The 15,906-nt window shown below is 38.6% G+C and overlaps 2 protein-coding genes across 2 annotated transcripts in view; one reads left to right on the top strand and one right to left on the bottom strand.

Annotated features, from left to right (window-relative positions):
• The first annotated feature begins 836 nt into the window (after positions 1-836).
• Positions 837-14,617, top strand: opn3 (opsin 3). Its single transcript, XM_063875477.1, has 4 exons — positions 837-1,215; positions 5,915-6,234; positions 9,266-9,517; positions 10,230-14,617. The coding sequence occupies exons 1-4, from the start codon at positions 903-905 to the stop codon at positions 10,500-10,502; spliced, it is 1,158 nt and encodes a 385-aa protein (XP_063731547.1). The 5' UTR covers positions 837-902; the 3' UTR covers positions 10,503-14,617.
• Positions 13,347-15,906, bottom strand: part of LOC134859138 (kynurenine 3-monooxygenase) — a 16,051-nt gene continuing 13,491 nt past the window's right edge. Inside the window, exons 13-15 of the mRNA XM_063875475.1 lie at positions 15,767-15,868; positions 15,631-15,690; positions 13,347-13,822 (exon numbers count right to left, since the gene is read on the bottom strand). Coding sequence (XP_063731545.1) covers positions 13,676-13,822; positions 15,631-15,690; positions 15,767-15,868 — 309 coding nt within the window. The 3' untranslated portion in view covers positions 13,347-13,675. The remainder of the gene's footprint in view (positions 13,823-15,630; positions 15,691-15,766; positions 15,869-15,906) is intronic.

Raw genomic sequence — 15,906 nt, 5'->3', positions numbered from 1 at the left:
CTATTATTTAAGTTCTGTTAAGTTTATCCTCTTGAACAAAACGTGTAAGAATCATTAACAAGTATTTGTAAAGATGTTATTTCCTCCTTCCAAAATCAAATGGAAAATTTCCATTGCTGTTGTTGAAGCTAAGCTATGGCCTACAAAAACAAGCCATTACTGCAACACTCTATGCAAATGAACACTACTAAAAATGCCCTTTTGGTGCATCATTTCCTTTTTTCCACACTCTCTCCTATAATTTGTACCGTTCATTTCCTGTCACACATCAAGTGTGTAAGTGCACCCTGTTCCAGATTCCGCAGATGGGGAGTGAGATGCTGGTCACCAGCGCTTCAGGTGAAAGAACTCTCTGTTCAATATGCTGGAAATGTTGTTGAGCTTCCACCTGTCTATGTGACATTTTTTCATGACTGTTCTATAAAAAGACGTCAAATTCTACGTCTGAATAAATAATTTGATTTAAGACACATCAATACAGTATGTATTAAGGTTACATTATGTTCATGAACTTTGGTGAGAGTGAAGAGTGAAATTGCCTACTACTGCATCATCTGTAGTACATTCCTTATTTTTATAATATTACTTTAGAAACGTTGTTTTTATATGCTAACTCTCAGTTAAAAAAAACAAAAAAAAACAGTTTGGTGCCAAACAGTTCATCGTAGTTCAAAAAACCTTTTACTTTGAAAGTATAGGCGGAAATATACTGTGTATATTCATTTTAAATTCTGGTGTGACAGTGTTATATTGACCCAGTTTGAACACCAGTCTCGGTTAGGTTTGAATTAGAGGCGCGGGGAGCTCGTGGAGGAGCGGCGTGGACTGTGTCTCGTGTACCAGACGCGCGCTCACTCAACCTCGCGCAGCACAATGCTGGACACCAGGAGTTTGTCCCCGCTATGAATCCTGCCAACGAAACGGAGAGAAGTGCAGAACATTATATTTTCGCACTTGGCACCTACAAACTTCTCGCTTTCACCATTGGGACTATCGGGGTGTTCGGCTTCTGTAACAACGTCGTTGTCATCGTACTGTACTGTAAATTCAAGAGACTGAGGACCCCCACCAATCTGTTACTGGTCAACATTAGTTTGAGTGACCTGCTGGTTTCTGTCATTGGAATTAACTTTACCTTTGTTTCGTGCCTCAAAGGCGGATGGATATGGAGCCAGGCGACATGCATCTGGGACGGCTTCAGCAACAGCCTATTCGGTGAGAGAAATAAACACCAGGAACATTAGTTTATACCATAAGAGTTTACATCACAATTATCAACAAACTTTTAAGAAAACAGAAGTAATTTTAAAAAGTAATTACTCCTTTTCGACATTAACAGTTAATATTCTGACAATATATGAGAGTATGAGCAGTCAGAGTCAGGTATAAGCTTACGGTATAATTGATCATATAACACATGGAAAGGCATAGCCTACAACAAATAAATGATTTCTATAAAATGTGTTTTTAAATGAGTAAAACCTAAACATTTGGTCAAAAACAGCTCACTGACAATCTAGTCCCCATTATTACATTATGACCTTCAATACATTAGACTGAAATACTCTGACAGTGTGTGTTTGTATTGAAAATGAGCATGATGTACTGGTCTGTGCTTTATGCAGAATACTGTTTTTTGTCACCTGTGTAACCCCACTGCCCCCATTAGCTGTAAAATGCATTAGCTGCATAACAGAGTGTGAAGGTCTCAACCTGCAGAATAACAGCTCAGGGAGGGTGGGTGTGTGGTAATGAGCTCATTACTGCCCTGTTCTATTTGTTGTCGTTATATTGACAATTGCTTATTTTGCACATGTTCTAAAGAACGTGATTGCCTGCCTCTGGTGTCACAGTCATTGGCAACACTGCAACAACTAATTGAAATCAGAATTATGTTTTTACCCAGGGAAAGGTCCGCATTGTACTACAATATAATCATGTATAACACACTATTTACAGCGGTATATAAGTATACATAAGCTTAATTGCACAATTAAAATGGATAGTGGCTGTTGAGGTTCTCTGGTGCTTTATGAACATATTCATAATGCACTGTAATTATCTTGTGTGTATACAGTGTCTTGCATTTTAATGCATTACAATCACTTTTGTAATCCATAATCAATAAGGACATAATGTATAACAACTACAGGAATTATGTTACACTGATCCTCAAAAGAAAAGGTGTGAGTGAGCAGCAATTATGAAGTAATATGATATCTGACATTATAAGGCATAATAACATGTCTTATAATGTGTTGCAATTATTGTTATGAAGCAGTGTTGATATTTCAGACTGTCTCATATATAACATGTTGCTATTACCTGATTATAGTGCGTTATAGGTTTGTACAGCATTAGATATGGAAACCGTTTTTGTGTTAAGTAGGTGTTCATGCCAGCCTCCTGCAGATATAGATATGTATATAAAAAATACACTTAATTCATCATGTTATTATAGTAGAGCGGAAGATGAGCTCATCCAGAACCAGCTCACCGAATAATGCATGGAAAAAGCATTTTCCAGAAAGAAATACTTTTCATAAAATACATCGTTTTGACATGATTACAATTTAGATAAGCCCTACTTATTGATAAAATGATCTGCTTGTAGTGCTGTAAAATTATAGTGACTCTCATTATAATGCATTATATACAATCAAAATGTATCATTTCTATAGGAGCTAATATACATTAAGATACTTGGAAAAAATAATGTTGGTGAGTGTTAGTTGACAATACATGTTGTTAAAAAATGCTTTATGATGTGTTGTGATGAATAATATAAAGAATGTGTAAATATTATGTAGTATGAGTGCTTAAAACTGTCAATGCACAGCGCTATAAGCTGTGTATAGGTATGTTTATTAAGCATTATAGACTTGGAACATTTGTACAAAGTAGGTGCTTCAATCCAGATTTATAGGTGATGTGGTAATTCAAGATATGAGAGTGTGTTCTTGCTTCTCTTATTTGACATTGAGTAGTGGGGATGTGATGTCCTGCTCTTTTTGCCCCTCACTCTGATGGGCAAACCTGGAATATAATGTAAATGAACTGTGTGACATTTCTAGATGAGAGAAAAGCGTCATTGTGTCATTAAGAGGAAACCTCCCTGCACCTGCCCCTGATAAGACAAGCACAATTTATGGCTTCCTGCTGACACAAGCTGTAATATAAAAATGGAAATGTAAAAATACAAACCCCATACTGTAGCTCTATCTGTGTCCTCTAGTCCTCCAATGCCGTCATCTCTTTTGACGTATTGCTCAGAGGAGGCTGGTGTCAGTGTGACCGACACACACAGCGCTGCAGAATAAACTCCACCAGCTCCATCAGTGCATGTCTGTCCTCCTGAAACTCGAGCGGGGTAACTTTAGCTCAAGTGAATAACAGAGAGAACAAGTCCCTACAGTATGTAGTTTGTTTGTAAAATACACTTCACTGTAAGGGGAGATATTAAAGCTAACACGGGTGAAAACAATCTTTTAAAGAGGCCCTATTATGCATAACAAAGTGTGAGTGCTATTATTTTCAGGTTCATATTAGTATTTTGTGTCTCTACTGGGACATGTCTCCATGCTTTAATGTTCAAATAGGTCTTTATTTTTCTCATACTGCCGGTGATACAGCACCTCTTTTCACCCTCTGTCTGAAACCTGAGCCCAGTCTGCTCTCGTTGGTTAGCTGGCCGGCAACCGGACCAACATCTGTCTTATTCACTACTGTAGAGAGAGTGACACTCAGGGAATAATACAAACATTATGCGGACTGCGGCTTGAAGATAATTGTGTATTTCACGTGTTATCAAAAGTTATTTAGAAACATGCAAAGTCAGCGTTATCAAATGCTGACTTTGAATTCATTTTTTTGCATTTTTTAATTGAATTATAAAAAGTTAACTCAATCTGTATTTTGGATGTTGAAGATATGGCTATGGAAGCATAATGTCCAAATATCAATGTTTCCCCTTTCCTGTAGTGGGTTATATAGGTTTGTGTGCACGTAAATAGTCTGCAAAGGCTAAAATCCCTGTTTTCCCTCCAGAGGGAGTTTCTCTCCCACACACTCCGTCCTTGCTTGAAATGCCTCCATTGGACTCCTTTGTTTACTACTAAAACATAGTGACATCATTATATAGCATTTGCTCCAAGATATTGTACGTGATAAGCTAAGGGGCGGGACATCTCGGAGGGGTTGTCCAATCACAACAGAGCCAGACAGCTAACCAATCAGAGCAGACTGGGCTCTGGTTTCAGACAGAGGGTGAAAGAGAAAGATAAAGAGCTTTTTGAACGTTAAAGGATGGAGACATGTCGCAGTAGAGGCACAACATATGGGTGATGTGATGGTGTTGCCAAAAAAAGGCAGATTCAATTTTAGATACTGTCTAAAAACTGTCTAGCAGACATGCTGGAAATGAATGATGCACCAGATAACAGAAGAGCTACAATGATTCAAAGCCCATTGGAACCACATCATGTTACCTTTGGTGAATGCAGGTTGTGCAATGCAGCTGTCAGATGTATGTGTGGGAGTCTCTTTCTGTGAGTTTCAAGGACTCAAGTGGATGAATGTGCAGCATCAGGATGTTAAGATTCTGTTTGTGCATAGAATGATGTTGATCAGCCTCAGACCCAGATCCCACCAGAGGTGTAAAGTACAATTACTCAAGTACTTAAAGGTCTCCTATTATGCTATATTTGAACAATATATTGTAGGGCAATATCTATACAAAACATCTCTGTGAAGTGTTTTGCTCAAAATACCAAACAGATCCCCCATTGTAGCATGCCTCATCCCCCTCTATTTCAGCCCTGTTCCTGAAGTGCTGATTCTGTGACTGTCGCTTCAAATTTGAGCTGACCTGAAGCTGGCCACGCCCCTTTGGAGCGCATGCAGCTCTCTCTCCTCTGTGAAGAGAGTTTTATACAGGGAGAAACTGATACACGTGGCGCATTGTTTCTGATAAAGCAGATAGCTTGACATGTTCTTTGTTCAGTGTTTACCGCCAGATAAACGCCATTATATGTATTATATATAGACAACAACTCTAAGTCCCTCCTGCAGACATCCTGCTGAATACACAGACACAGAGAGGTGCTGCAGAGGGGATTCAGCTTGCCGACCTTAGATGGGGGACGATAGGTTGGGACGTGTCACATGGGCGGGACGTTGCCAGGAGTTCAATGGAAAGCCAGCCCACATTTTCCTTATTACCTCATAAGGAAAGCAAATCTGGATCAGCTCGTTTGTACCCCCGATTTTAGAGATGTGGGTAAGGAGGAGAAGAGAGAGGGTTGTATTTTCTGACACATTGTGAATCTTCTTACACACCAGGGACACATATTTATGTACAGCAGCAAAAAGTGCATTTTGCATAATAGGGGACCTTTAAGTACAACTTTTAGGTCCTTGTACTTTACTTGAGTATTTCAATTTTCTGCTACCTTTGTACTTCCACCTCACTACAATTCAGAGGGACAAGTGTACTTTTACTCCACTACATTCACTGAATACCTTTAGTGACTTTACAGATTTGGATTAATGATGAAATATAATCAGCCCTTAAATCAGACTGTAGTTCACCTGGAGTAAATCCAGCAGCTACCCTGCAGTATACAGAGTCATTCAAACTAGCTGCACCTTTACCAGCTCTGAGAACACTTTAATGATCAATCATTATAAAACATATCAGAGATATTATTCTGAAATGGACCAATCAGACAATGACTACTTTTAAGTAGATGTTGATGTTAATCATTTTACTTGAGTAACATTTTGAATGCAGGACTTTTACTGTATCAGAGTATTCCTACACTCTGGTACTTGTACTTTTACTGAAGTACAAGATCTGAGAACTTCTCCCCCCTCTGGATCCCACATTAGCATCACTCTCTCCCTCTTCTGCCAGGCATAGTGTCCATCATGACTCTGGCTGCTCTAGCCTACGAGCGATACATCCGGGTGGTCCATGCGCAGGTGGTGGACTTCCCCTGGGCGTGGCGGGCCATCGGCCACATTTGGCTGTACTCCGTGGTGTGGACGGGCGCTCCTCTGCTGGGATGGAACCGCTACACGCTGGAGATCCATAAGCTGGGCTGCTCCCTGGACTGGGCGTCTAAGGACCCAAATGATGCCTCCTTCATCCTCCTTTTTCTCCTGGCCTGTTTCTTTGTGCCTGTGGGCATCATGATCTACTGCTATGGAAACATCCTTTACACAGTGCAAATGGTAAGATGGTTAACATATTTCATAGATAGTGTGCTGCAAGGACGGTGGTATTTTGAAGGCCAATGTACCCCTGGTTCCCTCAACAAAAAAGCCAATAACATTTTCCAATTGACTTTTAGAATACCACAAGCTCTGTGGCCAAAAAGCATTTACAATACAAAGGGATAGCAAGATAAACTTCAAAAATTAAAAAGGCAAAGATGAGTCCTAAAATCGGAAAGATTAGCATTTCAAAGTCAATGGTTTCTTTTAACGCGTCTATGGTTAGAAGCCTGAAATAATGTCTGTGGTTAACACAAGCTTTCCAGATTTTCACAGTTTGTTCTACGACATTAAATACATCACTAAAGACCCCACTGGTAAATGTCTGAAGCTTCTATGTGTCATCAAAAAAGCGGTTGCTAAGAAGTGACTAAATGAGACTGCTAACACGAGTCTGCCTTTAGCTTAGCGTTGGTGATGCACGGCCATGCTACCTTGATGTCATTCGTTAATAGCATTACGTTTGCTTTTTATTTTTTCAATTGAATTGAAAGAAATATGGAGATTATCCTCTCCTTATCCTGAACAAAACATGTTAAGTGTCATAAACGTGTGTTTGCCACAGAGCTTATTTTATGCAATATATAAAAAATCCATTGCTATTTGTAGACGAATCCTTGCAATGCTAACTTCCGGGTCAGCCTACAAAAATGTCTCATCACTGCACCCCTCTATACCATAGTTTTTCAGTTTACACAAATAGACAAATAATACATTTTTCCAGAACCTCTACTTCAACTGACTTCCAGATAAATGTATCGCCTGCGCTGCTACTGATAAAGAGTTCAATCATTTGGAATTTTTTAAAGGCTGACCTGGAGGTTAGCATGGCAAAAAGCAAAGGGATTCTTCCATTTGATTTAGGAATATTGTAAAAAATAAGGTCTGTTGCAAGTTTATGATACTTAGGGGATTTGTTGAGCAGGATCATACCCACATATTGACACCACTTTTATGTGTTTTTATGGGTTAATGCAATCGGCAGGAGTAAAAAGCTAACGCTAGGCTAAAGGGCCAGCTACACCATGGTCACTGCGCATCGCCACAGTTTATTTGACATTTGTAAGCTTCAGACTTAACGAGTGGGGTATTTACTGACGTAATTTATGTCGCAGGACGAATCCTGAAAAGCTCTTGAGCTTGTGTTAACCACAGACCTCCTTTTAGGCAACTCATCAAAAAAGTGTTTATTCCGAGACGAGGGAACCAGAGGTGTTAAAATGCCGACTCAATTCAGGTTTGGGGACTGATTCCTATTTCAACTCATTTCAGTGCCTTCACTTGAACTTTGCTCAGGATTATACTTCAGTTGACACTTCAACTGTTGCTTCTATCAGCGCTTACTTTAAGTAGCCAGCACACCTGCATTTTCATCAGAAAGTATTTTCTTTACCTATTAAAGAGGTCAAAGAAAGCATAAGATTTATGCTAAATTTAAAGGGCTTCGGAATAATAATACTGTCAGACCATCTCTGTTAAAGACTCCTCTGGGCTTTCATTTTGATGAAAAGAAACTCCTTAACTTCACTCCCCAAGTGCTGCCTCTCACTCTTCTTCCATTATGGGCTCCCTTATGTGTATGCAGGTGTGTCCTGAAGAGTAAAAATCAGTGAAAGCTGATTGTTTGTTGTGCCTTAGAAGTGAAGCCTTTAAGTGTCACTGATGTCTTCAGTCACAGCAGACAGTGTGTTCATATGTGACATGTAAACAGGCTGTGAAAACAAGGGTAATAAGTGTTCACGTTAAAACACTGAAGAAAGTGTGTCGGATAGAATTTGTGGAGCCACAATATTTTCCATTCTATTTGTATAGATTGAAAGTGAACAGGATATTATGTGAGCAAACATATAAATCCGTAAAACTAAATCTGTATCAGTTTGGTAGTTGCTATGTTTCATTCCTGATCTATTCCAAACCCCCAAAATCTCCCTGAACACCTCAGACTCTTGGGAGGAGTGACTCATCACACGTCATAGAGTTGCTCTTGAAATCTTCGAAGAGAAGTATTCTGAACCTTACAGAATATTTTTGGCTTGATAAAAAAGAGGCAGTCGGCCTGTGTTGAATAAACCAGACAATCTCACTGCAGACGTCTGAAAAGCGTGAGAACCCTAGAACCCTGACATGGGAACAGATCATGAAAAGGAAGAACAGAAATAGAAACACAACTTGTGAATTCATGAATATAAATAAAAAGCTTAGTAAGAGTGATCAGGGAGTTCCTGAAAAGAGTGCCAACTTTATTAGCAAACTATAATTAGATATTGCACTTCACTGACTTTATGACTCTTTTCCAATTTCACCTTTCGCCATTTGTTGGCAGTAAAAAACGGAAATATTCAAACAACTTAGGATTTGTTCACGGTCGTTTGAATCGGTTATTCCTATCTTGGGATCAAGAGGGATCAGAAGATAAATCAGAGGTCGCAAAATCATTAACACGATAGGAACGAAGATTAAAAACAGAAGGTTTTAGCTTTTCAGGACACTCAAACCTGATTAAGGCTAAAACATGTGCGCAGCCTGTGAGAGGGAGTTACAGATAAGCAGAATTGGGCTATAAAGGACCTCTCGCCAAAAAGGTTCGGAACCAGTTTTTTAGTTCCCGAGAATGATATTAAACCATTTTGAGAGACTTTTCTTCATTCATATGTGTCAAACCCATAATGATCTGCACTGAAAACACTGAAACGTTGACGTAAGTTAAATATCAGCAGATTTCACATAACTGTATTAGGTTAGTTTATAGCAATAATATTACGTTCAGTGATTGCTTTCATCTATCCTAATACAGTTGTGAAATCTGCTGACATATTAATACATTTAATCAAAGTCAATGTTTCAGTTTCAGTGTGCGTATACTTGAATAGTCATATATGGGGAAAAACTACAGTTAAACACAAAACTTAAATGGAAAACCAATTAGGTCAGCCTTTGATATTGTACGGCCAAAATCCCCTCTTGTCTTTTTCTCTCCTGTTCCTTGTAGCTGCGCTCCATCGAAGACCTTCAGACAGTTCAGATCATCAGGATCTTGCGGTACGAGAAGAAGGTGGCCGTTATGTTTTTCCTGATGATCTCCTGCTTCCTGGTGTGTTGGACGCCCTACGCTGTGGTGTCCATGATAGAAGCCTTCGGCAGAAAGAGCATGGTCTCTCCCGTAGTGGCTATCATCCCCTCGTTCTTTGCCAAGTCCAGCGCGGCCTACAACCCCCTCATCTACGTGTTCATGAGCAGAAAGGTTGGTCGTCATAAAGTTCTGTAAATAATAGCAAACCCTGCAAATATGGGACTCTCTGCTCTCCTTCTTGCTCTGTGCAGCCTGTAAGGTCAATAAAACCATCCAATGATGTTTGCAGAGCCAATGTGTTGCATCTTGAATATATTCCGTTTTTTGCTAGAGAGTTCTGATTGGCAACCTTCCTGTGTGTTCCGCCAATTATTTTCCCTCCAGTGACTACAGCTGAATTGAGAATTCAATAGGACAAATCAATGTCATCTCAAATAGGGGAAGTGATTTGTTTTCCTCTGGTGCTGCTCAAGTTTGTGGTTAAGGTAGAAAAATCAAGGCTTTTGTTGTTATTGTAAAATGAAATTGGATTTTTTTTTAGCTTTTGTCAGAGGATTTTTACCCAAAGTAGTGCCTACCTTATTTAGCCACAGGTAGGCTACTTAATGAGAAATCTGCCAAATAGTAGAAAGAGATTTATTTAGAATTGAATCTTATATATATATAAGTATAATTATTCCATAATTTACACATTTCACATATTTTCCCTCCAACAATCCCCTTTATGCAAAGAAAGAAAAGAAGAAGCTGTTTTATGGAATGAAACCCATGTACAGTATTCATTCATTGTTTGTGTAGGTCTTAAACTGTGTCGGAGTGAGAAAAGGGTGATATTTCATCCCTTTGTTGAGTCATATCCTTTAATCTTGCTGTCCCCTCACAGTTCCGGCGCTGTTTGCTGCAGCTGCTGTGCTCGCGGTTCTCTTGGTTGCAGCACAGCATCAAAGAGCGCCCCATTGCTCCGGTCCAACGCCCCATACGACCCATCGTCATGTCCGGAAACTACGGCAGGAGAAACCGACCTAAGAAGAGGGTGACTTTCAGCTCCTCCTCCATTGTCTTTATCATCACTAGCAATAATTTACACCAACTGGATGTGACCTCCAAGGCTAGAGACCCTGCGGAGGTTAATGTCATTCAAATCAGGCCCCTCTGATCCGCAAGGACTGGACTTCTCACCCCACCATCACTTTGCCTTAGGACCTAAATCAAACCAAAATAACCCTGTCTAACCTCCTTAGATATTTCTTCGTATATACACAGTTATGAACTTGTTAAAAGTACTTTTAAATATGTAATTGTCAGCCCAAGACCTCAGCTGAACCTCCTTACACTGTGTTGTCTGTGTAGCAGATAGTATTACTTCCTGAGTTACCATCAGCTATGGTGATATAATGATGTAGTTACAACCTGTAATATGTATTTCTTCACAATGAGTTGTTGAAAATGCCACATTTGACAACTGCAGAACCGTGTGGAGTTGTTAGCAGGGTTAATGGAACTGAGTATGTGATGATTGTTTTGGTTGGTACCCAACTGTAAAACCACAAAAACAGGCCTTAGCTTATTAACTAGCAAACTGACATTATTGAGTATTGATTCAATAAAGAGATCCTATTTATAGCTACCTGTCTTATGTAACTAATCTCCTTTCAATTAATCTCCGGATTGGCGATAGCAGGAACTGTGAAATGACATTTGGTGGATCACCACAGATGAGGACTACAGGAGTGTAATTATATAAGAGGCGATGAGAGCGAGACCTCAGTGAGCCACTCCTTTCATAACATCCTGGCCTGTCAGCTATGAATAGACTTGATGAATGGCTGTCCATCGCTGATAAAACCCTTAATCCTTGGAGACGTTTCACTTATCAATCCGGTTTCTAGAACTTTATTAAAGCTTGCTAATAATTGTATCCTGCCCTGAATGAAATAATTGGACATCAGACATGCCTGTATACATGTTAGCTGCTAGCTTAAAAGCTGTGATTACTCACAGTAGGAATGTTCATCGTTAATGTTCATAATGCTAATTTAAGAAGGATTGGCTTTGGAGAAGCCTGAAGACACTGAGACATGCTGTCAGGGTTGGCAACGTTTTTCTACAATTGGAGATAATGATGCTTGCTACTTTTAAGATTAGCAGCATTTGTTTTCTTGGTTGGATACTTCCAAAATCTACCATCTTATTGTTAGTTCTTAATCCATTGCTGAATGAGTTTCAGCATAAACTAGATTCTCAGTCAGAGGAAATTTAGCCATACAAGTTTGGCACACCAAAATGAGCGACTAACAGGTATATCGGGTTTAGAAGTTAGCGTCTTTTATGTATTAGCTTCTTTGCGTTGTAGGATTCAACTGATATTGGATGACAGCAATGTGGTGAAACATACAATTCTATCTTGGGATCGTTGGATAGGTAAGGAGGGAAGATCCAGGGTCCGGTTAACATCTAATACAGGGGTCTCCAAACTTTTTTCACCGAGGGTCACTTATAGAGGTGAATATTGCCTCAGTTAAAAAACCGCCTACATCCCCTCTTTTTTTAGGGTTTCATTTATTTTGTTGGCAGCTCCTTCCTTAAAACAGAAGCCTCAGATTGCTTATAATAAGAGCAAATATGAAGGTTACATTTGAAGCTTGTTATGGAAATAAGTTATTGGGATTTGTTAGAAAATGTTTGACATTTGAAATGAATACATTTATTTCAAATTGGGTTTATTAACTCATGAATACTGTGTCATATATTTTAACATTTTGAAAAGTACAATAGAAGACAAGCAAAAGTTTAATTTGTGGGCCATATTCCATTATACATTTGGAATTTGCAGAGGGCCAATTCAATATGGCCTGCGAGGCCGCATTTGGCCCCCGGGCCGTAGTTTGGACACCCCTGATCTAATACCTTCTCTTTTTCTGTCCAAACATTCATTAAGTTAATGCTAACTCTCGCTCTCCGTACTGACAAGTCCCCTTTGTGGTGGAATTGTTATGTTTCCATGTCAATCAGTCTCTGTTTGCCCATAAGACAAAGATCGGTGTCATTGGTGACATCTTGCGCAGGATGAGTATGAATTTCAGATTTCTACAGACGTATAAAGAAAACCCCTTTTTCAGAAGAAGAATGGGAAAACCCTCTCTACTGGCAAACTTTGAAAAGATACAAGTCAGTTCAGTCAAGGTCAGACATTTTAGGGGACTGTCAAGTGTCTCTTCTTGTCCCCTAAAGTGTCTAACCTGTCTCATCTTGAACTAAATATAAAGACAAAGTCCACTAACTCAGCTTGAAGGTGTTTCCAATACATCACAATATTTTTATATAATAACAATATCGGTTGAAACAATTCAAAAATGGATTAGGAAAGAACCCACGTGTACGTCCAGAGCCTAGCAGCTTGTTTGAAGTTACTTGTTTTTTATGTGACATTTCTGATGTACTTCTGACTTTTTGCTGTTCTGTTCTAAGTCTGTTGGTTGTACTTTTATGCTAAAACATTTGTTTATATCTCAATGGGCATACATGGCAGATTTAAAGAAAAACCTATTTTAAAACCTGAACCAGCAGCTCTCCTCAGCTTTACAGAAAATTAATATGTTGAGTTTCAGCTTTATGATTTGCTGTTCCACCCACAAATGCACTGTTCTGGTTTGCTGTTAGTGGGTCTGGCAGCAATTATCCGACTCTCTATAAAGGCATCTGTACTTTAAGCACCGCACACCACTGTAAGCAACTGTTGATAGAACAAGAGCACCTAAAGATCCAGATATTTGTTTAAGGATTAAAAGACTGAACCCGGAGCTAAAAAAATGGGAATTTGTTGTAAATTCTTCAAGTAGACACAAACAGGTCTCCAAATAAATGACCAAGTTGCTAACATGTTCCACAACTGAATATGGTTTCATACTGTACATTGTTTCTACGGCCCCCCCAAGTGGCCTAAATTGTAGACGTAAAAGAAGTCCCTCATTCTGCATAAATTCAATGATGATGAAAGATCTCAGTAACAGTGGGGAGTTTATTAGCTATTTAGGGAATGGTTGTTCTCAAATTGAAAATCATGGTATGGAAATATTCAAAAACGTTAGGAATTTGTAGTAACACAATCAGTTAAGCAGCGAATAAATGTTATATAATTATATATCTTTCTGACTTCTAGTAGTTAGGTTAGGACAGTCGCTATTAACCAACATGTATTTGCCAGGCTGGCAGAGCCTTCATTGTGGTTATAAGAGGATTCAATCGAACTCTTTTCACAGAATGGATTCTCTCATTTCTGTTGTTCCTTGCTGCACTCTTTGCACTTTTCTGTCGGATCCGAGCCGGTGCTCAGGAAGTCCAGAGGGACACGAGCCTGTCCCACATTTTCTCAGCGGGGATGATGAGCTTGTTGATATCAGGAGGGTTTTTAATGAGAAGGTAGGAGCCTCCCAAAACAGCTCCTGTAGCACCGAACAGCAGGCCCCGGTTTATCACCTGTGAAAAATACATCCATACATTTTCTTAATTCTATAGGGTTCAGTTTTATCAGTTGCACACAAACAGATGTTGTTGAGGAACATTAGTCATTCGAAAGCATTAAGCACAACATATTTGTTATTTTTTAACCTCATTTAGAAATGAACTGTCACATGATACTGTATTACAATAGTACCAATAAATGAATCTCAATTCACTGCTGGTGTAACCTATACCACATTTTACTGAACATGTAAAAAATAAAGTTTCCAAGAACAAATGCATATTTCTGAGCAGTAATGGATCTTAGTATATTTATATCAAACTGTATTGGACAAATTCAAAGTTTTATGGAAAAGTGAATACCTATGTACGGTATGATAATGTGTGCTATTATGACTAAAAATAAACCTAGTTTTGTGTATAAATTGGTATAATGCATTTTCTTTGTGCTGTTGTGTACTCACTTATCTCCCCTACAGTATCATTGACCTTAAAACTCCAACATCCTCTTAGACATACCGTTATGTTTGTCTCTTTAACAGATCTCAGGCATAGGGGGTAATGGGTTGCATGTAACTGGATTATGTAATCAGGATGCAAAGGTTACTGTATTCCCTCACGTAAAAAAGATGTTATCAGATTACAGTTTATTTCTCAAAATGTGGGATTACTCTCAGGATTACAATGTTACAAAGAATCTAAAAAGAGCATAGTGTTTGTTGTAAAGGATCAGATGTTCTCTCTCCTCTGTCAGTTGTTCTGTTCTGTAGGCTAATACTTTAAGTGTTAATCTATACACCTACTGCCTGAATCTGCTTTATGGTTTCTCTTTCTTTGGTTCATTTGTTCCGTTTTTAATTCAGTATGTGAACCTATATGTTCATAAAATAGTTTGTATTAAACTAAAATGTAGCATTTTCTGTTTGCTCATAGTTTATTTCCACAAACAAAGGAGAGGTTATCTTGCCCTTTGCCCAAAAAATTCCACAGAGTCGAAACAATTTACCAAAGAGGCTGTAAAGTCCCCCTGTCCCTCTGACAGGGGACCATTACTGCAGAAGACATCAGGTCATCAGACAGTTTAACACAGTACCAAGGACTAACCGTCTCATGATGTCCTAACAACTGAAATGAGAACAGATTGTTTTGCTGCAAATCTGTATTTGGGAATACAGTTTAAAAAAACAAAGTATATGAAGAAGACCTATTACGGTTTTTGAGTTTTCCCTTTCCTGTAGTGTGTTACAGTGTAGTGTTTATGAACCTACAAATGTGCATATGTCCTCTTAAGGTATGAAATCAGTGATCAGTGAATACAACCAAGAACATTTACTTAAATACTGTACTTCTGTAATGTTCTCAAGCTTCGTGTGTATTTTCATTAAATGCTACTTTATTATTATTCTGGACTGCAATAAGAGGCAAATACAGTTACAGTTACTTTTTACATATGAAGCACATGATATGCTAATGTTAAATTCAGGACTTGTACTTGAGTATTAAAAGAACATACACTGAAAAAACTGAAATGTTGAGTTTAATTAAATGTATTTTGTCAACACATTTCACATAATTGTATTATTAGGTTAGCAATCAATTTAGGTTTCAATAAAAAAATATTAGGTTCAACTTAATATTATTGCTTTCAACGAACCGAATACAATGATGTGGAACCTGTTGGCAGAATACATTTAATTAAAGCCAATGTTTAATTTTCCTTAAATTATCTACGATTACACCACCGCTGGAAATATATCCTAAAATAAAATGGTGTGCAGTAAAGATGAAATAAAAGAGTCTAAAACAAAGACAGATTTTCTTACGTTGTCCTGCCAATGCCAGCGGTCCACAGCCTTATGGTACCTTGTCCTGGTGAAAGTGACCTGGAGACAGTAAAGTACAGCAATGATAACATCTTCTTGTGTTGACATTGATCATTTCTTTCACTAGGACACTTACCATCGTGTAAAGTGGAATTATTGTGTTTGGCATGAAGAAGTGGAGGAGGTTATCGACATGTTTTCTGAAAAGGAACCACTTTGAGTTGACATGGGCTCTCATCTACAAAACCAAACAAGAACAAGTGTTTAGTGACGTGA

Source organism: Eleginops maclovinus, chromosome 22, assembly GCF_036324505.1.
Source record: "Eleginops maclovinus isolate JMC-PN-2008 ecotype Puerto Natales chromosome 22, JC_Emac_rtc_rv5, whole genome shotgun sequence".
NCBI classification, from domain to species: domain Eukaryota; kingdom Metazoa; phylum Chordata; class Actinopteri; order Perciformes; family Eleginopidae; genus Eleginops; species Eleginops maclovinus.
The sequence above is the reverse complement of the archived record's forward strand: the minus strand, read 5'-3'. Positions and strand labels throughout refer to the sequence as shown.